The sequence below is a fragment of the Pecten maximus genome, chromosome 6 (genome assembly GCF_902652985.1).
Source record: "Pecten maximus chromosome 6, xPecMax1.1, whole genome shotgun sequence".
NCBI classification, from domain to species: Eukaryota; Metazoa; Mollusca; class Bivalvia; order Pectinida; family Pectinidae; genus Pecten; species Pecten maximus.
This window is the reverse complement of record NC_047020.1, coordinates 6,662,745-6,688,211: the sequence shown is the minus strand read 5'-3', so window position 1 is coordinate 6,688,211 and position 25,467 is coordinate 6,662,745. Positions and strand designations below refer to the sequence as shown.

At 38.8% G+C, this 25,467-nt stretch overlaps 1 protein-coding gene across 1 annotated transcript in view; it reads right to left on the bottom strand.

Annotated features, from left to right (window-relative positions):
• Positions 1-25,467, bottom strand: part of LOC117328835 (probable phospholipid-transporting ATPase VA) — a 59,287-nt gene that overhangs the window by 13,224 nt on the left and 20,596 nt on the right. Inside the window, 17 exon segments of the mRNA XM_033886407.1 lie at positions 160-362; positions 546-600; positions 1,571-1,654; positions 1,656-1,787; positions 1,992-2,176; positions 2,395-2,521; positions 5,442-5,536; positions 5,965-6,126; positions 8,682-8,817; positions 8,819-9,091; positions 9,393-9,596; positions 14,071-14,094; positions 14,755-14,816; positions 15,703-15,952; positions 19,984-20,114; positions 22,456-22,587; positions 22,792-22,895. Coding sequence (XP_033742298.1) covers positions 160-362; positions 546-600; positions 1,571-1,654; positions 1,656-1,787; positions 1,992-2,176; positions 2,395-2,521; positions 5,442-5,536; positions 5,965-6,126; positions 8,682-8,817; positions 8,819-9,091; positions 9,393-9,596; positions 14,071-14,094; positions 14,755-14,816; positions 15,703-15,952; positions 19,984-20,114; positions 22,456-22,587; positions 22,792-22,895 — 2,359 coding nt within the window.

Here is a 25,467-nt window from a genome sequence, read left to right as displayed (position 1 = left end):
CTAGGATCCATGATATGTCTGATTAACAATAATTATCCTTGTATAAATAAATATATCAATGTTATACGACACCAACAACGGTGTGTACATCAGTAACACTGTGTACACCAACAACACTTTGTACATCACCAACAGTAAGTACCACTGTTGTTTACCTACCAAACTCTTGTAGAACATGATAGATGAGAAGCGGGCCAGACGACTGTAACACCAGTGGCCGTGCACCAACAGTAGATCCTGGAGATGGCGGAATCGACAAATGGCATAGTCTGATGCCATCACAGCCTGCATGCCCTCCTGACCCGCCAAACCAACACCAATATCTGCTACGTGTATCATACTGACATCATTGGCCCCATCACCTGAAAATTTACAAACATTTATCATAATTTTCTACTCACAAGTTAAATGGTACAGTGTATGTCACTTACTCTGTTTTTATTCTGTCAGAACAGGTGACAAATTTTTTTTTTTGTACAAAACTGCAGATGAGCCTGCCATTTCTTCAATATTTGCAGATGAAACAGAAAAACTATAATACATACCTATAGCTAAAGTCAACTTCTTGAGATGATCACGTACTAGCTTCACAACCATGCCCTGTAAAATAGACCAAAGATATCACAACCATGCCCTGTAAAATAGACCAAAGATATCATAACAGATCTCCATGTATCAGTCACAGTCAATACGTTCTATCAGCTATCCTAACCTCAGGTTCACCACACTAACAATGACACATAATTTCAATTTCTCACTTTGCAGATATGTATATGATAAACTGTCTCTCCACCAATACATACCTTTTCACTAACTCTCCAAACCTTCTCATTGAAGCCTGGACTGTACTACCAATACCTACCTTCTCACTTACTCTCCAAACCTTCTCCCTTAAGCCTGGACTGTACTACCAATACATACCTTCTCACTAACTCTCCAAACCTTCTCCCTTAGGCCTGGACTGTACTACCAATACATACCTTCTCACTTACTCCCCAAACCTTCTCCCTTAAGCCTGGACTGTACTACCAATACCCACTTTCTCACTTACTCCCCAAACCTTCTCCCTTAAGCCTGGACTGTACTACCAATACCCACTTTCTCACTTACTCTCCAAACCTTCTCCCTTAAGCCTGGACTGTACTACCAATACCCACTTTCTCACTTACTCCCCAAACCTTCTCCCTTAAGCCTGGACTGTACTACCAATACCCACTTTCTCACTTACTCCCCAAACCTTCTCCTTTAAGTCTGGACTGTACTACCAATACCCACTTTCTCACTTACTCCCCAAACCTTCTCCCTTAATCCTGGACTGTACTACCAATACATACCTTCTCACTTACTCCCCAAACCTTCTCCCTTAATCCTGGACTGTACTACCAATACATACCTTCTCACTTACTCCCCAAACCTTCTCCCTTAAGTCTGGACTGTACTACCAATACCCACTTTCTCACTTACTCCCCAAACCTTCTCCCTTAAGTCTGGACTGTACTACCAATACCCACTTTCTCACTTACTCCCCAAACCTTCTCCCTTAAGCCTGGACTGTACTACCAATACATACCTTCTGTATGGGTGTGGACCTACAGCAAACAACTGATTTACACCGGACGGTTAACTTTAGGAATGTGGCTTCCAATGATTTTGTCGAGAGCATATGCCATGGTATGTCCATCAATGACGAGGGCGTATTCCTTCTTGGGTTTGCCCTCCCCCTGACTAGTCTCTTTGTTACGATTTATCTGTGTAATATGTTCCTCTAGTAAGTCCTTCGTAGTCTCCTATGACAAAAAACATCACATCGTCATCTTAGTAAATTCTAAAATATATTGATTTCAAAGCTTTTATGCTTCTTTTGACAGGATAATTATGATAATAAGTATTGTACAAAATATGAGACTGGATTACATATCTGTGAAATTTTTAAGTCCAAGTAGAAGGATGAGCCGATTTTCACTTGGTCCTTAACAATACCAGACACTGACCTTATCTTTGCCGTTCAGCACCATAATATGCATGTTAGTATCAAACAGTTGGCTGGAGTAGGCTATCTGGATGGCTGTCTCCTGTTTGTCCCCAGTAAGTACCCACACTTTGATACCAGCTCGCCGTAGCTTGGAGATCGTTTCTGGTACTTCATCTTGAAGCTTATCTTCTATCCCGGTGGCTCCTGAAGTCAAACACAAAATCATTTTAACTGTTCATATGTTTCGCATTAATTTATTAACAATACAGCATAAAAGTATATTTATTCAGGAGTACAATATAGACATTTTACAAAAGGTTACAAGTTAAAAGCTGTAGTTAGCACTTCTAACTCTTCTGCCACAACCTGGAAATCAAAGGACAAATGAACTAAGAGTGCGATCTCTACAGCCATGTACTTACCTAGTAGATCCAGATCTTGTTCTATTTCACAGGCCACATCAATGAGCAGTTCTTCTCTATTTTCTAAAGAGGCATCAGCCTCCTTAAACCGGACACGCCAATTCTTGTAGTAGTCTAAATCTAGAACCTGAAATAAAATTCAAAGATTGTCAATTAATACAGATACTGGGTGATGGTCTGTCAATATAGACACTGGGTGATGATCTATCAATATAGATACTGGGTGATGGTCTGTCAATATAGATACTGGGTGATGGTCTGTCAATATACATACTGGGAGATGATCTGTCAATATAGATACTGGGTGATGGTCTGTCAATATAGATACTGGGCGATGGTCTGTCAATATAGATACTGGGTGATGATCTATCAATATAGATACTGGGTGATGATCTGTCAATATAGATACTGGGTGATGGTCTGTCAATATAGATACCCGGTGATAGTCTGTTAATATAGATACTGGGTGATGGTCTGTCAATATAGATACTGGGCGATGATCTGTCAATATAGATACTGGGTGATGATCTGTCAATATAGATACTGGGTGATGATCTGTCAATATAGATACTGGGTGATGATCTGTCAATATAGAGACTGGGTGATGATCTGTCAATATAGATACTGGGTGATGATCTGTCAATATACATACTGGGTGATGGTCTGTCAATATAGATACTGGGCGATGGTCTGTCAATATAGATACTGGGTGATGATCTGTCAATATAGATACTGGGTGATGGTCTGTCAATATAGATACTGGGTGATGATCTGTCAATATAGATACTGGGACAATGGTCTGTCAATATAGATACTGGGTGATGGTCTGTCAATATACATACTGGGTGATGATCTGTCAATAAAGATACTGGGCGATGATCTGTCAATATAGACACTGGGTGATGATCTGTCAATATACATACTGGGTGATGATCTGTCAATATAGATACTGGGTGATGGTCTGTCAATATAGATACTGGGTGATGATCTGTCAATATAGATACTGGGTGATGGTCTGTCAATATACATACTGGGTGATGGTCTGTCAATATACATACTGGGTGATGATCTGTCAATATAGATACTGAGCGATGATCTGTCAATATAGATACTGGGTGATGATCTGTCAATATAGATACTGGGTGATGATCTGTCAATATAGATACTGGGTGATGATCTGTCAATATAGACACTGGGCGATGATCTGTCAATATACACACTGGGTGATGGTCTGTCAATATACATACTGGGCGATGATCTGTCAATATAGATACTGGGTGATGGTCTGTCAATATAGATACTGGGTGATGATCTGTCAATATAGATACTGGGTTATAGATACTGGGTGATGATCTGTCAATATACATACTGGGTGATGGTCTGTCAATATAGATACTGTGTGATGGTCTGTCAATATAGATACTGGGTGATGATCTGTCAATAAAGATACTGGGCGATGATCTGTCAATATACATACTGGGTGATGATCTGTCAATATAGATACTGTGTGATGGTCTGTCAATATAGATACTGGGTGATGATCTGTCAATATAGATACTGGGTGATGATCTGTCAATATAGATACTGGGTGATGATCTGTCAATATAGAGACTGGGTGATGATCTGTCAATATAGATACTGGGTGATGATCTGTCAATATACATACTGGGTGATGGTCTGTCAATATAGATACTTGGTGATGGTCTGTCAATATAGATACTGGGTGATGATCTGTCAATATAGATACTGGGTGATGGTCTGTCAATATACATACTGGGTGATGGTCTGTCAATATACATACTGGGTGATGATCTGTCAATATAGATACTGAGCGATGATCTGTCAATATAGATACTGGGTGATGATCTGTCAATATAGATACTGGGTGATGATCTGTCAATATAGATACTGGGTGATGATCTGTCAATATAGACACTGGGCGATGATCTGTCAATATACACACTGGGTGATGGTCTGTCAATATACATACTGGGCGATGATCTGTCAATATAGATACTGGGTGATGGTCTGTCAATATAGATACTGGGTGATGATCTGTCAATATAGATACTGGGTGATGATCTGTCAATATAGATACTGGGTGATGATCTGTCAATATACATACTGGGTGATGGTCTGTCAATATAGATACTGTGTGATGGTCTGTCAATATAGATACTGGGTGATGATCTGTCAATAAAGATACTGGGCGATGATCTGTCAATATACATACTGGGTGATGATCTGTCAATATAGATACTGTGTGATGGTCTGTCAATATAGATACTGGGTGATGGTCTGTCAATAAAGATACTGGGTGATGATCTGTCAATATACATACTGGGCGATGATCTGTCAATATAGATACTGGGTGATGGTCTGTCAATATAGATACTGGGTGATGATCTGTCAATAAAGATACTGGGCGATGATCTGTCAATATAGATACTGGGTGATGATCTGTCAATATAGATACTGGGCACCGATGATCTGTCAATATAGATACTGGGTGATGATATGTCAATATAGATACTGGGCACCGATGATCTGTCAATATAGATACTGGGTGATGGTCTGTCAATATAGATACTGGGTGATGATCTGTCAATATAGATACTAGGTGATGATCTGTCAATATAGACACTGGGCGATGGTCTGTCAATAAAGATACTGGGTGATGGTCTGTCAATATAGATACTGGGTGATATGACGTTTGATGCTACATCAGTTATACAATCATAAAAAATAGTGAATACTACAGATTTAATTTTTAATTCAGTAATATCTTAAATTTTGAAAAATATCTCAAAATATAAGTACACAATTAAGTTTAGAGACAGACATTTTCTATGTCACTGTAAATATTTTCATCCCTGAGATCACAAATAACTTTTTTTCTGTCTATCAGCAGTATTAAGAAACTAATGTTGAAATTCATAAGGTTGATGGCTAAAACCGAGCTGTTATACAAGCATGGGATAAGAATGCTTAAATCACTGTGACAAGGGTATTTAACTCATAAGGTGTAGAAATATGTCATCACCCACCTTTTTGGCCATACAGAGTGTTCTCAGTCCCCGGACAGCATACGCTAATATATGGTCCTCAGTTTTGCGTACCATGTCCTTCAGTGCTGGGTCCTCTGTAAACCAAGGTTGATATGTAGTGGTAGAAATTATCCTTCTCACCACATTTTCTCTATGGCACTGCTTATAATAAATACACTAGATCTCTATTTGTCTAACCCTGGACATGATTATCAACAATTTTATTGGTGTAAAATTTCGTAGCTTCTTCTTTGTACATTCTCAACAGTTGCATGATATTACAGCAACAGTACAATGAGGTCACATTGACACACACATCATGTCACATCAACAATGTCTAAAACTTGCCATGATGGAATGTCATTATCAGATATCGATAAGGGTAAACAGGGAAAGAGAAGAACAACCATTCACCTCTTCATAATCATACCACCAAAATTAGCACGGGACAAAAGGTGGCAGTATAACAAGGTACAACTGTATTACAATGTTTATGTATTTCTTTATATTCAGTATCACATACGTTTGTATTTCTTATGAAGCACGCTGAGAACCTGTGAGTCAGCCCCTTTGGTGTACAGGATGATTTCACCGTTGACCGGATTACGTACAATCACAGACATTCTCTTTCGTGTTGAGTCAAAGGTCAGCATATCCAACATCTCAAACTCCACCTCACCTTCAGCTGTCAGACAAAAGGTCAAAACATATATGTCCACATGTACAATAACATGGAAAATTTCTTTCAGGGATGTCAAAGATGTCGCTGCAGTTTAAAGCTGAGGTCAACAATGCCATTCTATATTTGAACCTCATAATATATTAAATACATGTATTTTAACATTTCAACAAAATTGAGAAAAAATGAACTCTGGCCTAATACCATTAATCAGTCTAAGAATTATGTTCCTTCAGCCTTTTCTTACCCTCCATATATATATATATATCCAACACTGAGAGACACACGTTTATGACATCTTGTATGACCTTCCTGTATATAAATTTAAATTGTCCTCAACAACGAAACGGCTATACCTCAGACATAGGCGTCTGCTTCTGGTTAGTATTAATAGAAAAAACATACTAGCCTCTACTCTTACTATATAAGCAAGGTGTAACACTTGAAAAGTTGGCAAGAGGGGCGGGGGGGATTAGCTTGATATAGTAGGAGTAAGGGATAATCTTTTTTCTATTAATACTAACCAGAAGCAGACGCCTGTGCCTCAGGTAAGTCTATGCAAATGAGTCCCTACCTGACAAGAAATGGATATACTTCAAGTAATTGTATACAAATAAGTCCCTACCTGAGAGAAATGGATATACTTCAAGTAATTGTATACAAATAAGTCCCTACCTGAGAGAAATGGATATACTTCAAGTAATTGTATACAAATAAGTCCCTACCTGACAAGAAATGCCTGTGCCTCAGGTAAGTCTATACAAATAAGTCCCTACCTGACAAGAAATGCCTGTGCCTCAGGTAAGTCTATACAAATGAGTCCCTACCTGACAAGAAATGCCTGTGCCTCAGGTAAGTCTATACAAATGAGTCCCTACCTGACAAGAAATGCCTGTGCCTCAGGTAAGTCTATACAAATGAGTCCCTACCTGACAAGAAATGCCTGTGCCTCAGGTAAGTCTATACAAATGAGTCCCTACCTGACAAGAAATGCCAGTGCCTCAGGTAAGTCTATACAAATGAGTCCCTACCTGACAAGAAATGCCAGTGCCTCAGGTAAGTCTATACAAATATGTCCCTACCTGACAAGAAATGCCAGTGCCTCAGGTAAGTCTATACAAATGAGTCCCTACCTGAGGAGAAATGCCAGTGCCTCAGGTAAGTCTATACAAATGAGTCCCTACCTGACAAGAAATGCCAGTGCCTCAGGTAAGTCTATACAAATGAGTCCCTACCTGAGGAGAAATGCCAGTGCCTCAGGTAAGTCTATACAAATGAGTCCCTACCTGACAAGAAATGCCTGTGCCTCAGGTAAGTCTATACAAATGAGTCCCTACCTGACAAGAAATGCCAGTGCCTCAGGTAAGTCTATACAAATGAGTCCCTACCTGAGGAGAAATGCCAGTGCCTCAGGTAAGTCTATACAAATGAGTCCCTACCTGACAAGAAATGCCAGTGCCTCAGGTAAGTCTATACAAATGAGTCCCTACCTGAGGAGAAATGCCAGTGCCTCAGGTAAGTCTATACAAATGAGTCCCTACCTGACAAGAAATGCCAGTGCCTCAGGTAAGTCTATACAAATGAGTCCCTACCTGACAAGAAATGCCAGTGCCTCAGGTAAGTCTATACAAATGAGTCCCTACCTGAGGAGAAATGCCAGTGCCTCAGGTAAGTCTATACAAATGAGTCCCTACCTGACAAGAAATGCCAGTGCCTCAGGTAAGTCTATACAAATGAGTCCCTACCTGACAAGAAATGCCAGTGACTCAGGTAAGTCTATACAAATGAGTCCCTACCTGACAAGAAATGCCAGTGACTCAGGTAAGTCTATACAAATGAGTCCCTACCTGACAAGAAATGCCAGTGACTCAGGTAAGTCTATACAAATGAGTCCCTACCTGAGGAGAAATGCCAGTGACTCAGGTAAGTCTATACAAATGAGTCCCTACCTGACAAGAAATGCCAGTGCCTCAGGTAAGTCTATACAAATGAGTCCCTACCTGACAAGAAATGCCAGTGCCTCAGGTAAGTCTATACAAATGAGTCCCTACCTGAGGAGAAATGCCAGTGCCTCAGGTAAGTCTATACAAATGAGTCCCTACCTGACAAGAAATGCCAGTGCCTCAGGTAAGTCTATACAAATGAGTCCCTACCTGAGGAGAAATGCCAGTGCCTCAGGTAAGTCTATACAAATGAGTCCCTACCTGACAAGAAATGCCAGTGCCTCAGGTAAGTCTATACAAATGAGTCCCTACCTGACAAGAAATGCCAGTGCCTCAGGTAAGTCTATACAAATGAGTCCCTACCTGACAAGAAATGCCTGTGCCTCAGGTAAGTCTATACAAATGAGTCCCTACCTGAGGAGAAATGCCAGTGCCTCAGGTAAGTCTATACAAATGAGTCCCTACCTGACAAGAAATGTCTGTGCCTCAGGTAAGTCTATACAAATGAGTCCCTACCTGACAAGAAATGCCAGTGCCTCAGGTAAGTCTATACAAATGAGTCCCTACCTGACAAGAAATGGTTATACTTCATGTAATCGTAATCAAATGAGTCCCTACCTGGAAGCCAAACTGTGACTTTATCTGGTGATCGCTTTAGGAGACAGCAGCCATAGGTACATGACGCCTTAACAAGAGCTAACTCATCTGGACTCTCAGCTTCATACTGTGTCCTCTGGGACATGTCTGACATGAAAGGATGACCCTGCGATACTACCTTCTGATGGGGTCAGGGCTGGACTAGAGCTGTCATATCGATTGTACAACAGCTCTCTGTTTTGGAAGTCAGCTGTGCCAGAGATTGGAGGAAGGGCCAACGATTTGGGAGTTGAGCTCTCCTGACCAAGGGGAGACAGGCTTGATTTCTTTGTCGAGGGCTCTGGAAGCTTTTTGTAGAAATCATTCATCTTTTGTTTTTCTTTATCATGCTTTTGTTGATGTGGGTCATGAATTATTCCACTTTCATCCATCTACAAAAGGAAGAAAAACATAATTCATTATTGTTGCGTTATTTACAACATGAGGAAAATCAATTTGTAGATAGGACATAAAGCACCTCTTACAGCATGCAATATTATAGCATAGCGGCCAACTGCTTTGGTTTATTCAGACTTACAGTCAAACTCATGATATATCAACCAAAGATTGCTGATGAAAACACTTACAAGTAAGCACACTTCCTAGAAACAGTGTACAACAAGTAATACTTTCTCTACGCCCCCCCCCCCCCCCCCCCCCTACTGTTCATTGTTATACTGATGGATAGCTCACCAAGTCCTCGTGGGCATGTGTCGACACAACAACTGTGTTGCAGATTGCCATAAGCAGGAAGAACTCCTGGATAATTTTGGTGTTTTCTAATTTGATGACCGGTGGTGTTTCAGGAAGGGTCAGGTCCACACTGTTCAGGCTGCGCATACACATCTTAGACAGTTCCCTCTGAAGGTCCGGCTCCAAACTCAGGTTTTCCAGCACCTGGTAATATAATGTCACATCAGAGCATGGTAAAGTCTAGGTCGTCGATTACAACATGTAAGGTAACACTAAGGCCAGTATATCTGACACAAGTCACTTGTACATTGAGACAATCCCTATGTTAGACAAGGAACCAGTGGACATAACAATTCACTTTTTAACCTTATCTTACATTGTTCTGGAATTCACATTAATCACAAAGTCTTCTGAATGACAATTTCACTCAAGCTAGTATATGTCCTGAAGGGAAAAAATGTGCAGAATCAATTAGACTTAAGTAATCATGGGATATCTAGACTAAAGATACTGTACAGGTATACAATATATTTATAACAATTTTTGGTTTGTAACAAATTCAACGTTTAAGTTACCTAGGTAACTAGATACACTATGGGATCATGGGATATCTACAGACTTGTTTGTAACAAATCAAACTGATAAGTTAACTAGATCTACCATGGAATCATGGGATACCTAGAGACTTATTTATAACAAATCAAACTGATAAGTTAACTAGATCTACGATGGAATCATATAACATCTTGTATAATAAAATTTGTTGAAATGAAATGGAATCATGGGATATATCAGACAAATCATTGATTATAAATTTTGTTTAGAGCAGGATCTACCTATATTTGTATAAACAAGTAGCCATTGGATCCTAGCCAAATATCTTTTCCTGCTGTTACAAACATGATGGTCCAAGTGTGTTAAAGGCAACCAGGATACAGACGACCTTGACAGTGAAGTTATCACTCCAGTGGTGATAGAGAATATGGCAGATTTTCATTTTGATATTCTAATTACTCAATATAAGCAGCAACTGAATAGATTTTTAAATAAGATAAAATACCAACTTCTACATTTAAAGTTCGTTTAATTGATTTCTTTAATGGCATTTTTATGGGGAGTCGGTATGTAAAAGTCTGTCCTTTTATATTGAACAAGAGACCCATTGGCCTTAACAGTCACTGAACAAGAGGCCCATTGGCCTTAACAGTCACCTGAGTTCTGAAATTGTTACAGTCAATTTGACCCTTTAAGGCCCCTCCCATCTGCTCCTGGGGATCAATCAGGGCCAGTATGTACATACCATCAAACTGCCATCAATACTGATAATTACAGTATAAAAATAAAAACTGTGATTTCCCTATATAAACTATAGTTTAGGGGAAATGTGAGACCCCAGGGTCATGGAATTCACTATTTTGGTAAAGCTACTTGAGGCCCTTCCATCTATGAGAAGTATTGATTCTATCTTATTTGAGAAGAAGATTTTTGAAATATAAGTCAATGTGAGTCCTCTTTGCCGTGCCGTGCCCCTCAGACCCCTGTAGGTGGGGACCATATAATTCACAATTTTGGTTGACCTTTGACCATTGAATTATTTTGCAAAATTTCACTGAAATTGGTTTAGGGATATCTGAGAAGTTGAAAATGTAAATTTTTTTACAAAAGCATATTGAATGATGGATGACGACTGACAAAAGGCGATTAGAATAGGTCACTTGAGACTTTGTTTAAGGTGACCTAAATCATATTTCAGATAGAGCTAATCATTACTGGGATCCTATGTTTATAAACAATAAGACACATTTATTTGTTTAATATTGATCTGATATATAACACTTTTTTCAGAATGATCACATTAGCATTTCAGAAAAGCCAATGTGTTAAACGAGAAGTGATGAGGAACCACACATAGTTAATAAGTTACCAACGTTCGAGTACAGACACTTCAATCTACTCCTCCACACATTTGTTAATCAGAATATTGTGGAAAACCTCAAGCTTGCCCAGGTACCATATTAACAATAACATAATAGATACATAATTACAATTACAAGTGATGAGCAATTTGCATTATAAATTAAATTGGTACCGAAAATTGAATTAGCAAAAAACCTGCATTTTCTATTTAAGAACATAGTACTGCATATTCCTGCATCGTAGTGAGACAAATACATTTTCTTTCATATCTCAAACAAACATCTCATGTGACATCATATCTATTGTTATCTGCTATACCTGTCTGTTTAACCCCTGTCTTTACAGACCACAAATTGATGCTGAGTCAGCAAATAAAGCCAGCTGTGAAAACATTACCGGTCAGCTACATGCTCAGGTAACTGACCATCAGTTGATACATATTTAATTAGTATAGATCCTGTACAGGTATCTGGTGATTAATTTATCTGTTGGTACAAGCTGTCCAGAAAGGTACTGTTAATTAGCTACACTACCTAGTATAAATAAAACAGATTTGAGGGATGTCTTGGTTGGATTAATTGATTAATAATACACTTTGTTAGGGTTAAAACAATAAGTTATGAAAATACAGCAGTAAAACAAAGATTTAGGGTAATGTAGGGGTAAAACAATGATTTAGGGTAATGTAGGGGTAATACAATGATTTAGGGTAGCGTAGGGGTAAAACAATGATTTAGGGTAATGGAGGGGTAAAATAATGATTTAGGGTAATGTAGGGGTAAAACAATGATTTAGGGTAATGTAGGGGTAAAACAAAGATTTAGAGTAATGTAGGGGGTAAAACAATGATTTAGAGTAATGTAGGGGTAAAACAATGATTTAGGGTAATGTAGGGGTAAAACAATGAGTTAGGGTAGCATAGGGGTAAAACAATGATTTAGGGTAATGGAGGGGTAAAATAATGATTTAGGGTAATGTAGGGGTAAAACAATGATTTAGGGTAATGTAGGGGTAAAACAATGATTTAGAGGTAATGTAGGGGGTAAAACAATGATTTAGGGTAATGTAGGGGTAAAACAATGAGTTATGGTAATGTAGGGGTAAAACAGTGATTTAGGGTAATGTAGGGGTAAAACAGTGATTTAGGGTAATGTAGGGGTAAAACAATGATTTAGGGTAATGTAGGGGTAAAACAATGAGTTATGGTAATGTAGGGGTAAAACAGTGATTTAGGGTAATGTAGGGGTAACACAATGATTCAGGGTAATGTAGGGGGTAAAACAATGATTTAGGGTAATGTAGGGGTAAAACAATGATTCAGGGTAATGTAGGGGTAAAACAATGATTTAGGGTAATGTAGGGGTAACACAATGATTCAGGGTAATGTAGGGGTAAAACAATGATTTAGGGTAATGTAGGGGTAAAACAATGATTTAGGGTAATGTAGGGGTAAAACAATGATTTAGGGTAATGTAGGGGGTAAAACAATGATTTAGAGTAATGTAGGGGTAAAACAATGATTTAGGGTAATGGAGGGGTAAAACAATGATTTAGAGTAATGTAGGGGTAAAACAATGATTTAGGGTAATGGAGGGGTTTAAAAAAAAAATGATTAAGTAATGTAGGGGTTTTTTAAAACATGATTTTGAGTAATTTTGGGGAAAAAATATTTAGAGTAAATTTGGGGTAAAACAATTTTAGGGGAATGAGGGGTAAAAACGATTATGGTAGTGTAGGGGGAAAACAATGTTTGAGTAATGTAGGGGAAAGGGTTTTGGGTGTAGGGGGAAAAAAAGGGTTTTTTTATTTAAAGTGGGGGGAAAACAATGATTTTGGGTATGAGGGGTTAAAAAAATGTTTAGATAATTAGGGTAAAACAATGATTTAGAGTTTTTTTTAGGGGTTTTAAAAAATGATTTAGGAGTAATGTAGGGTAAAACAATGATTTATGGTAGTGTAGGGGTAAAACAATGATTTAGAGTAATGTAGGGTAAAACAATGATTTAGAGTAATGTAGGGGTAAAACAATGATTTAGGGTAATGTAGGGGTAAAACAGTGATTTAGGGTAATGTAGGGGTAAAACAATGATTCAGGGTAATGTAGGGGTAAAACAATGAGTTATGGTAATGTAGGGGTAAAACAATGATTTATGACCCTATATAATGCTATTACATATTACATGTGTTTATCATACAGCTGTGGTTATACAACAAACAACAAGCTTCAATCTAACAAAAGCCGATCAAGTACAGATCAAACTTACAAGGTGAAAACCTTCTCCTCCAAAATGTGCCTGTATGACACAAATGAAAGGTCAATGTCCTCCTCTAACAATATGTCCAGTACAATTTCTTAATACATAGATGTTTGTGAAGTTTTAATTAATGCAACGATATTACGTATTTAAAAATAGGAGTTGATACTGATGCAGAAAAGGTGTTTCTATGTTAAATCATTGATGATTCATCTTTGAAATAATGATCTGGTCATCGCCTGAAAAATAACTTATCATACATGTAATAAATGTACTTTAAATTTCTCCTGGTTAAACTCTGAGTACTGTATATGTAATCTCTTCAAACAGGCATGATTGTGATAGAGATTATACAGGTGGTTATGTGCATTCAGGAAATGAATTAGGTAAATTGGTTGTGAGTATAGTAAGATTGAGTAATACAACCCTCAGTTAAAGAGTTCGTATATCTAGAGAAACTAAAGAGTTTGGATTCCAGGTCCAAACAGCCCAAGAATTTTACCTACCGAGGATACCATTGATGGGGGCACCTACACAAAAAACATTAATCAGGTAACCGTAACAAAGACAATTAAAATATTTAGTTTTACTTTTATTTTAATCTATCTTTCAAGTTTTCAGCAGCTATCATAAATCCAGCAGTTAAAATAAAGTTTCCATGATATGAGTTTAAATCTCTGACTTCCTGCTGGAAGGATATCGCTCTATAGATCTCAATCACAGAACAAGAGTAGTATCCATCAGCAGGAAGTCCACGATTCTAAATCAAATCACCAGACATACAGTATAGCTGGAAATAGAAACACTTCACTTTGGGATAGTTGGTGCCTGGGGTGAATTAGCCAAAATTAAACACACAAAAATTTTATGAAAAAAAAACAACATCGGAACAATATACAGATTTAAGCAACCGTCTTCCATTCCTTTTCTACATACCCATTACTAACTTACGCGAGCTGCGTTGATGCATGTTGGAATATTGTTTCTTGATAAAAACGCATCAATAAAGATATGTTTCATCTAAATGTGTCATAACATTCATGTTGTTTTCACATTCATTTTTGTAGTACTGTGTTCTTGGGTAAGTTGTGTTTCGATAGATTAATTAACATTAAATGATTTAACAACACAGGAAGAAGAGGTTAACATAACCTGGTGGTGAGATCTGTTGAGATTGTGTGGACACTTACTGTGCTGGACCTACTGGCCAAGGAAAACCTGCTGCCCGTCTCACTCATGTCATCCTCGGATTCTGTATAGAAATGGCCACAATGTAAACTTTAATGTTTAACATGTCACACACAGGTTATATACTGTATAGTGTCACAACAATCAAATCTAAATCTGTAAGCGATGACAACAGTTTCATGACAGACAATGTGTTATTATATGTAATTAGATGATAAATGTGTGCTACTGATTCAGGTTGAAGGGCATTTTTGTATACAAAATTAAAGCATGTTTGCACATGTTAACTTTGAGGTAGTTAAGCCAACAATTTCTACTAAAACCTACGATTGTATACTCCTACAATAGAGCTACCTCCATTACTAATAAAAGACATACTCCTACAATAGAGCTGACTCCATTACTAATAAAGGACATACTCCTACAATAGAGCTGACTCCATTACTAATAAAGGACATACTCCTACAATAGAGCTGACTCCATTACTAATAAAGGACATACTCCTACAATAGAGCTGACTCCATTACTAATAAAGGACACCAACCCTGACTCCCTCCGATATCTATTTATTGTTATGGCATGCTCCATTATATGACTGACTTGGTTACAGGTTACTGAAATGTTTCCAGACTTAGCCCAGATTATGTTTACTAACTGGTGTACATCAGTTTCCTACATAATCAAGTATCATTTAAGAACTTCCTTAAATTAAGGATGTGGATGATATTTAACTTATTGACCCTAACTGCTAAACAATATCACTTCCTACTTAAACTGAAGCACTGAAACATATATCAGGATCTGAAATGCTACCATTCAGCAAGATCTAAAAAATAACTAGATAAACTGCTGAAAGTTTTTTTCAAAAATAAAACAGAGCAATTAATGATAAAATCCAGTACATTATCAGTCTGAGATGCAGGAAATTATGGGATGTCAACAGAACTCACCAGGAGCATGTGGATAATCCTTGCCATTGATTGTACAACTTTTGAATTCCATCTGATTTTCAGTGAGTGTGCCTGTTTTGTCTGAGAAGATGTACTCGACTTGCCCCAGGTCCTCAGTAATGTTGAGGGCACGACACTCAACCCTCTTGTCCATAGGTGCATAGTACATACGTAAGTCATTGTTGATGAAGAAGACCTGTCCAAGCTTCACCAATTCAACAGATACATACAGAGCTAGAGGAATCACCGTCTACAAGAAGAACATTTCAAACATCAGTATCATTACAACAGACATATACAGAGCTAGAGGAATCACTCTCTACAAGAAGAACATTTCAAACATCAGTATCATTACAACAGATATAAATAAGGTTCTATTTTGGAAACATTCATGTTTAATGTTGTGAACATTGTACAAAGTAATGATCTGTATTTAAAATACAATACCAATATGTTCACACCAGCACATTTGAGTTTTTGTCATGAAATACCCTGGTATAATTTTCCATATTTTGAAAATAACAAGAGGCCCATGGGCCTTAACAGTCACCTGATTTTTGAAATATTTCAGTAAATTTGAATGAAAGAATGAATTTCAAAACAAATAAAACAAATGATAGTCAAAAATGTGATTTCCCTATAACTATAGTAAAGTTTATCCCCTCCCATGGGGCAAACGCAAGACCCCAGGGCTAGGAAATTCACAATTATGGTAAAGCACCTTAAGACCCTTCGATCTGTGAAGAGTATTTAATTCTACCTTATTTGGGCTGTAAGAAGAAGATTTTTAAAATTTCTGTTAATTTGACCCTTTTTGGCCCCGCCCATCAGCCCCTGGGGGTCAGTCAGGGCCAACATGTACATACCATCAAACTGTCATCCCTGGAGCTGATAATGTTAACGAAGTTAGAATGAATTCCAATAAAAATTCAACAAATAATAGTCAAAAATGTGATTTCCCTATATAAACTATAGTAAAGTTTACCCCCTCCCCAGGGGCAAACATGAGACCCTAGGGTCATGAAATTCACAATTTTGGTAAAGCACCTTAAGATCCTTCCATCTATGTAGAGTATTTGATTCTACCATATCTGAGAGTAGAGAAGAAGATTTTTGAAATTTTAGTCAATTTGACCCTTTCTGGCCCCGCCCATCAGCCCCTAGGGGTCAACTAGGGCCAACATGTACATACCATCAAAGTGTCATCCCATGCTGATAATTTGATACAAGTTAGAATGAATTCCAATACAAATCCAACAAATAATAGTCAAAAATGTGATTTCCCTATATAAACTATAGTAAAGTTTACTCCCCTCCCCAGGGGCAAACATGAGACCCCAGGGTCATGAAATTCACAATTTTGGTAAAGCACCTTAAGACCCTTTCATCTATGAAGAGTGTTTGATTCCACCTTATCTGAGAGTAGAGAAGAAGATTTTTGAAATTTTTGTCAATTTGACCCTTTTTGGCCCCGCCCACCAGCCCCTGGGGGTCAACTAGGGCCAACATGTACATACCATCAAACTGTCATCCCATGCTAATAATAAGATACAAGTTAGAATGAATTCCAATACAAATCCAACAAAAAATAGTCAAAAATGTGATTTCCCTATATAAACTATAGTAAAGTTTACTCCCTCCCCAGGGGCAAACATGAGACCCCATGGTCATGAAATTCACAATTTTGGTAAAGCACCTTAAGACCCTTTCATCTATGAAGAGTATTTGATTCTACCATATCTGAGAGTAGAGAAGAAGATTTTTGAAATTTTTGTAAATTTTACCCTTTTTGGCCCCGCCCACCAGCCCCTGGGGGTCAACTAGGGCCAACATGTACATACCATCAAACTGTCATCCCATGCTGATAATTTGATACAAGTTAGAATGAATTCCAATACAAATCCAACAAATAATAGTCAAAAATGTGATTTCCCTATATAAACTATAGTAAAGTTTACCCCCTCCCCAGGGGCAAACATGAGACCCCAGGGTCATGAAATTCACAATTTTGGTAAAGCACCTTAAGACCCTTTCATCTATGAAGAGTGTTTGATTCCACCTTATCTGAGAGTAGAGAAGAAGATTTTTGAAGTTTTAGACAATTTGACCCTTTTTGGCCCCGCCCCTCAGGCCCCTGGGGGGTGGGGACCATATAATTCACAATTTTGGTTCACCCTCAGCCATGGAAGCTTCCTGTAAAATTTCATTGAATTTAGTTCAGCAGTTTTTAAGAAGAAGTTGAAAATGTAAATTGTTTACGACGCACGACGGACGACGGACGACGCCGGACAAAAGGCGATTGCAATAGGTCAACTGAGACTTCGTCTCAGGTGACCTAAAAAGAAAATAGATAAAATTGCTACACTCAGACTGATTGGAGCCTGCAGAATTGAATCCAGTCAGCAGACATGAATGAAGACAAGAGGCCCATTTCAATTAGGTTCATCCCAGCATACTACTGGCCCAAAATCATGACCATAGGCCAAAACTGCAAAGGGCATAACTAGTATGATTAAAAGGCCATAACTATCATGATCAAATCATTCCTAATGACAAAATTGTTCAAGAACTTACATTTCATCAAATTCTACTCATATTTACTCAAGTTTTGCTCACAAGATCCAATAGCAAAAAACCCCAGCAAAGGACCATAGCTTTGAAGTTTCAATTGAACTGACCTAAATGTCTAACTTACGATGGCTGACAGTACTAGTGGCCGTACAAATTATACCAGTTATGCATAAATATGTAGAGAACTATTTTCTACGTGGTGAAAGATCTGTAAAATGTTTGTAGATATAGCAGCCTATTCCATTTCTACAGACACAGTATATGCTGTCTATTCCATTTCTACAGACACAGTATATGCTGTCTATTCCATTTCTACAGACACAGTATATACTGTCTATTCTATTTCTACAGACACAGTATATACTGTCTATTCCATTTCTACAGACACAGTATATACTGTCTATTCCATTTCTACAGACACAGTATATACTGTCTATTCTATTTCTACAGACACAGTATATACTGTCTATTCTATTTCTACAGACACAGTATATACTGTCTATTCTATTTCTACAGACACAGTATATACTGTCTATTCTATTTCTACAGACACAGTATATACTGTCTATTCTATTTCTACAGACACAGTATATACTGTCTATTCTATTTCTACAGACACAGTACGTGTATATGCTGTCTTAGTGACTATTCCATTTCTACAGACACAGTACGTATATACTGTCTTAGTGACTATCACTTTACATAGTCATTAAATGGACCCAAACATACATGTCCTTTGTTTCGTCTTAGGTGAAAAGAACACAACTACAACCAGTAATCTCCTCAAGTAATTAATCAATGATCCAGGTGTTCTCAAAATGGACCAAACCAAAGTCTAGAGCATTTTTAACATTCCTTTGCCATTATTATGTGTACATGCTAAGACTTGACCGTATGTACACATTTACTTTTTAAAGTTTTATTTGTAAAAAAATCATTCTGTACACATTTATGCCTAACTTGTTGTATAATACAAACTTGTCAGAGATTTGATCAATATAAGGATGTATACCAAGTTTCATCAAATTCTGCTCATATTTACTCCAGTTATCCTGTTATTAAGAAAAAATAACAAAGAACAGGGAGAGCCTCTTGCTCAGGTGACCTAAAAATGTTTCTACAATAGTTGTTCAGACCTTTAAGCTCCTTAAAGCAAGCTCTACTATCTGTGTTCTAGATTAAGACAACAGAAATTGAGTAAAATTAATGTCCAATTTGGAGCTCACTGAATAAACTAAAAGCAGTAATTTTTAGACTTAATGTACTAATTTCCTAATACTTCATTGTTTTCTCCATTTTAAGTGTTATTTACACTGATAACAAAACACCTAATATATACACAGCACCACACAATTTTTCCATTGATCATGACTGGCCCACACTTAAATGTAAGTGTCAGTTGTTTTGAAGTTATCAGCAGTCCTAATGATATAGCCCCCTTATCTTTTTACCTGTCTTTTCCTGACCTAGTAATGTCAACAGATAACTGGTACATTAAGATGTAACACTGGTTTGTACCTATCCTTCCCTTATCAGTGGACGGCCTCCTATCAGGGAATACCCCGGGTAAAACCAACATAGTAGTCACCTACCTCCCACCTTCCCTTTCTATTGCCACTCCTGACTTCATAGAAAAAACTGACGAGGTCATTGTCTACCATTGTCTAAATAAGGTCTATCAATTTTACTATTAATATAAAGTCTACAAACCTGGTAAATGATGATGTATGTGAAAAACACAACAAATGCCTGAAAATATGGGTTGTACCACTCGTCACTCTCATAGGGGATGAAGGGTACGAGGTGTCGGTCGCTGTAGCCACCAAGCCATATACCACTAGCTGTAAAGAGTTTGTCATCAAAATATTATCATTGTGGAAGGATATTTTACATTGCTCTCCATCTGTAGATCGTGTAGAAAGAAAAATACACATACACATCTAAAATATACAATTACACCATTACATGTCCATAAAACTTTGTAATATGAAAGGAAAACAAAATTTCAAATGAAAAAAAAAAAAAAAAATATAATGACCGATGGTACAGAATATATATATATGTGTGTATCCACTACAGGTACCTACAGTACTGACCGATGGTACAGTACGTATCCTCTACAGGTACCTACAGTACTGACCGATGGTACAGTACGTATCCACTACAGGTATCTACAGTACTGACCGATGGTACAGTACCTATCCTCTACAGGTATCTACAGTACTGACCGATGGTACAGTACGTATCCTCTACAGGTACCTACAGTACTGACCGATGGTACAGTACGTATCTACTACAGGTATCTACGGTACTGACCGATGGTACAGTACGTATCCTCTACAGGTACCTACGGTACTGACCGATGGTACAGTACGTATCCTCTACATGTATCTACAGTACTGACCGATGGTACAGTACGTATCCACTACAGGTACCTACAGTACTGACCGATGGTACAGTAGGTATCCACTATAGGTACCTACAGTACTGACCGATGGTACAGTACGTATCCACTACAGGTATCTACAGTACTGACCGATGGTACAGTACGTATCCTCTACAGGTACCTACAGTACTGACCGATGGTACAGTACGTATCCTCTACAGGTACCTACAGTACTGACCGATGGTACAGTACGTATCCACTACAGGTACCTACAGTACTGACCGATGGTACAGTACGTATCCACTACAGGTATCTACAGTACTGACCGATGGTACAGTACGTATCCACTACAGGTATCTACAGTACTGACCGATGGTACAGTACGTATCCACTACAGGTATCTACAGTACTGACCGATGGTACAGTACGTATCCACTACAGGTATCTACAGTACTGACCGATGGTACAGTACGTATCCACTACAGGTACCTACAGTACTGACCGATGGTACAGTACGTATCCACTACAGGTATCTACAGTACTGACCGATGGTACAGTATATATATATATATATGTGTATCCACTACAGGTATCTACAGTACTGACCGATGGTACAGTACGTATCCACTATAGGTACCTACAGTACTGACCGATGGTACAGTACGTATCCTCTACAGGTATCTACAGTACTGACCGATGGTACAGTACATATCCACTACAGGTACCTACAGTACTGACCGATGGTACAGTACGTATCCACTACAGGTATCTACAGTACTGACCGATGGTACAGTACGTATCCACTACAGGTATCTACAGTACTGACCGATGGTACAGTACGTATCCTCTACAGGTATCTACAGTACTGACCGATGGTACAGTACGTATCCACTATAGGTATCTACAGTACTGACCGATGGTACAGTACGTATCTACTACAGGTATCTACAGTACTGACCGATGGTACAGTACGTATCTACTACAGGTATCTACAGTACTGACCGATGGTACAGTACGTATCTACTACAGGTATCTACAGTACTGACCGATGGTACAGTACGTATCCACTATAGGTACCTACAGTACTGACCGATGGTACAGTACGTATCCACTACAGGTATCTACAGTACTGACCGATGGTACAGTACGTATCCACTACATGTATCTACAGTACTGACCGATGGTACAGTACGTATCCACTACAGGTACCTATACAGTACTGACCGATGGTACAGTACGTATCCACTACAGGTATCTACAGTACTGACCGATGGTACAGTACGTATCCTCTACAGGTATCTACATTACTGACCGATGGTACAGTACGTATCCTCTACAGGTATCTACAGTACTGACCGATGGTACAGTACATATCCACTACAGGTATCTACAGTACTGACCGATGGTACAGTACGTATCCTCTACAGGTACCTACAGTACTGACCGATGGTACAGTACGTATCCTCTACAGGTATCTACAGTACTGACCGATGGTACAGTACGTATCTACTACAGGTATCTACAGTACTGACCGATGGTACAGTACGTATCAACTACAGGTACCTACAGTACTGACCGATGGTACAGTACGTATCCTCTACAGGTATCTACAGTACTGACCGATGGTACAGTACGTATCCACTACAGGTACCTACAGTACTGACCGATGGTACAGTACGTATCCACTACAGGTATCTACAGTACTGACCGATGGTACAGTACATATCCACTACAGGTATCTACAGTACTGACCGATGGTACAGTTGGTATTCTCTAGAAGTATCTATATTACTCACCAATGGCACAGAAGAAGCAGAGGAAGAGGAGAAGAATGACACACCACACGACGTCCCTGTTGATGTGACGCTCCAACTTGCTGCGTTTGTAGCGAGGATTTCTGTTGTTTAACATTGCCTTGGTGTCATGTCCTGTCAAAGAAGACATGATTACTGGTTATAACTGATGGAGAGTTTGAAAGGTTCCTTCTCATCCTAAACATACATGATCATACTACATGTACCGAGAGATCATACAAACCAATGAGGTAGAGCCCTGAGAAAGTTTGGAGCATATGTTTGACTGTACTCTTGTCACACTTGTAAATATCAGTAAAATACACAACACTTGCTCACCTGCGTACACCACAATGCCTTCCACATAGTCAGTGTTACGGATGGTACACCCTCGCAGTAACAAGTTATCCTTGTTAAGAGATATCTTCTCACCATGGTTGACACTAAAACAAAACAAGTCACTGTAATATATAGAATATGGCAAAGGAATGTGTATGGAAGACACTGAAGGAATTCAATCACACATCAAGTGAAGTAGTATGCTGGATGTAGGTACCTCTGGTATAGTACAATAGTGAAGACAGATTGTCATTGACATCAAATACTTTTTTGACATCAATACACTACAGGATATCTACATAACACTTTATTTCATTTCATTTCATTTCATCCATGTTGGCTCTATTACCTGCATCCTTATTTCATTCATTATGTTCAATATATCACCGAGCATGCCAGTGTGTTTTATCACAGAGCATGCCAGTGTGTTTTATCACAGAGCATGCCAGTGTGTTTTATCACAGAGCATGCCAGTGTGAATTATCACTGAGCATGCCAGTGTGTTTTATCACAGAGCATGCCAGTGTGATTTATCACCGAGCATGCATGCCAGTGTGTTTTATCACCGAGCATGCCAGTGTGTTTTATCACCGAGCATGCCAGTGTGTTTTATCACCGAGCATGCCAGTGTGTTTTATCACAGAGCATGCCAGTGTGTTTTATCACAGAGCATGCCAGTGTGTTTTATCACCGAGCATGCCAGTGTGTTTTATCACCGAGCATGCATGCCAGTGTGTTTTATCACCGAGCATGCCAGTGTGTTTTATCACAGAGCATGCCAGTGTGTTTTATCACAGAGCATGTCAGTGTGTTTTATCACAGAGCATGCCAGTGTGTTTTATCACAGAGCATGCCAGTGTGTTTTATCACAGAGCATGCCAGTGTGTTTTATCACCGAGCATGCCAGTGTGTTTTATCACCGAGCATGCCAGTGTGTTTTATCACAGAGCATGCCAGTGTGTTTTATCACCGAGCATGCCAGTGTGTTTTATCACCGAGCATGCCAGTGTGTTTTATCACCGAGCATGCCAGTGTGTTTTATCACAGAGCATGCCAGTGTGTTTTATCACAGAGCATGCCAGTGTGTTTTATCACAGAGCATGCCAGTGTGTTTTATCACAGAGCATGCCATTGTGTTTTATCACCGAGCATGCCAGTGTGTTTTATCACCGAGCATGCCAGTGTGTTTTATCACAGAGCATGCCAGTGTGTTTTATCACAGAGCATGCCAGTGTGTTTTATCACCGAGCATGCCAGTGTGTTTTATCACAGAGCATGCCAGTGTGTTTTATCACAGAGCATGCCAGTGTGTTTTATCACAGAGCATGCCAGTGTGTTTTATCACAGAACATGCCAGTGTGTTTTATCACAGAACATGCCAGTGTGTTTTATCACAGAACATGCCAGTGTGTTTTATCACAGAACATGCCAGTGTGTTTTATCACCGACCATGCCAGTGTGTTTTATCACAGAACATGCCAGTGTGTTTTATCACAGAACATGCCAGTGTGTTTTATCACCGAGCATGCCAGTTTGTTTTATCACAGAACATGCCAGTGTGTTTTATCACAGAACATGCCAGTGTGTTTTATCACAGAACATGCCAGTGTGTTTTATCACCGAGCATGCCAGTTTGTTTTATCACAGAACATGCCAGTGTGTTTTATCACAGAGCATGCCAGTGTGTTTTATCACAGAGCATGCCAGTGTGTTTTATCACAGAACATGCCAGTGTGTTTTATCACAGAACATGCCAGTGTGTTTTATCACAGAGCATGCCAGTGTGTTTTATCACAGAGCATGCCAGTGTGTTTTATCACAGAGCATGCCAGTGTGTTTTATCACAGAGCATGCCAGTGTGTTTTATCACCGAGCATGCCAGTTTGTTTTATCACAGAACATGCCAGTGTGTTTTATCACAGAGCATGCCAGTGTGTTTTATCACAGAGCATGCCAGTGTGTTTTATCACAGAACATGCCAGTGTGTTTTATCACAGAACATGCCAGTGTGTTTTATCACAGAGCATGCCAGTGTGTTTTATCACAGAGCATGCCAGTGTGTTTTATCACAGAGCATGCCAGTGTGTTTTATCACAGAGCATGCCAGTGTGTTTTATCACCGAGCATGCCAGTGTGTTTTATCACAGAGCATGCCAGTTTGTTTTATCACAGAGCATGCCAGTGTGTTTTATCACAGAACATGCCAGTGTGTTTTATCACAGAGCATGCCAGTGTGTTTTATCACAGAACATGCCAGTGTGTTTTATCACAGAGCATGCCAGTGTGTTTTATCACAGAACATCCCAGTGTGTTTTATCACAGAGCATGCCAGTGTGTTTTATCACAGAGCATGCCCGTGTGTTTTATCACAGAACATCCCAGTGTGTTTTATCACAGAGCATGCCAGCGTGTTTTATCACAGAGCATGCCAGTGTGTTTTATCACAGAGCATGCCAGTGTGTTTTATCACAGAACATGCCAGTGTGTTTTATCACAGAGCATGCCAGCGTGTTTTATCACAGAGCATGCCAGTGTGTTTTATCACAGAACATGCCAGTGTGTTTTATCACAGAACATGCCAGTGTGTTTTATCACAGAACATGCCAGTGTGTTTTATCACAGAACATGCCAGTGTGTTTTATCACCGACCATGCCAGTGTCTTTTTATCACAGAAC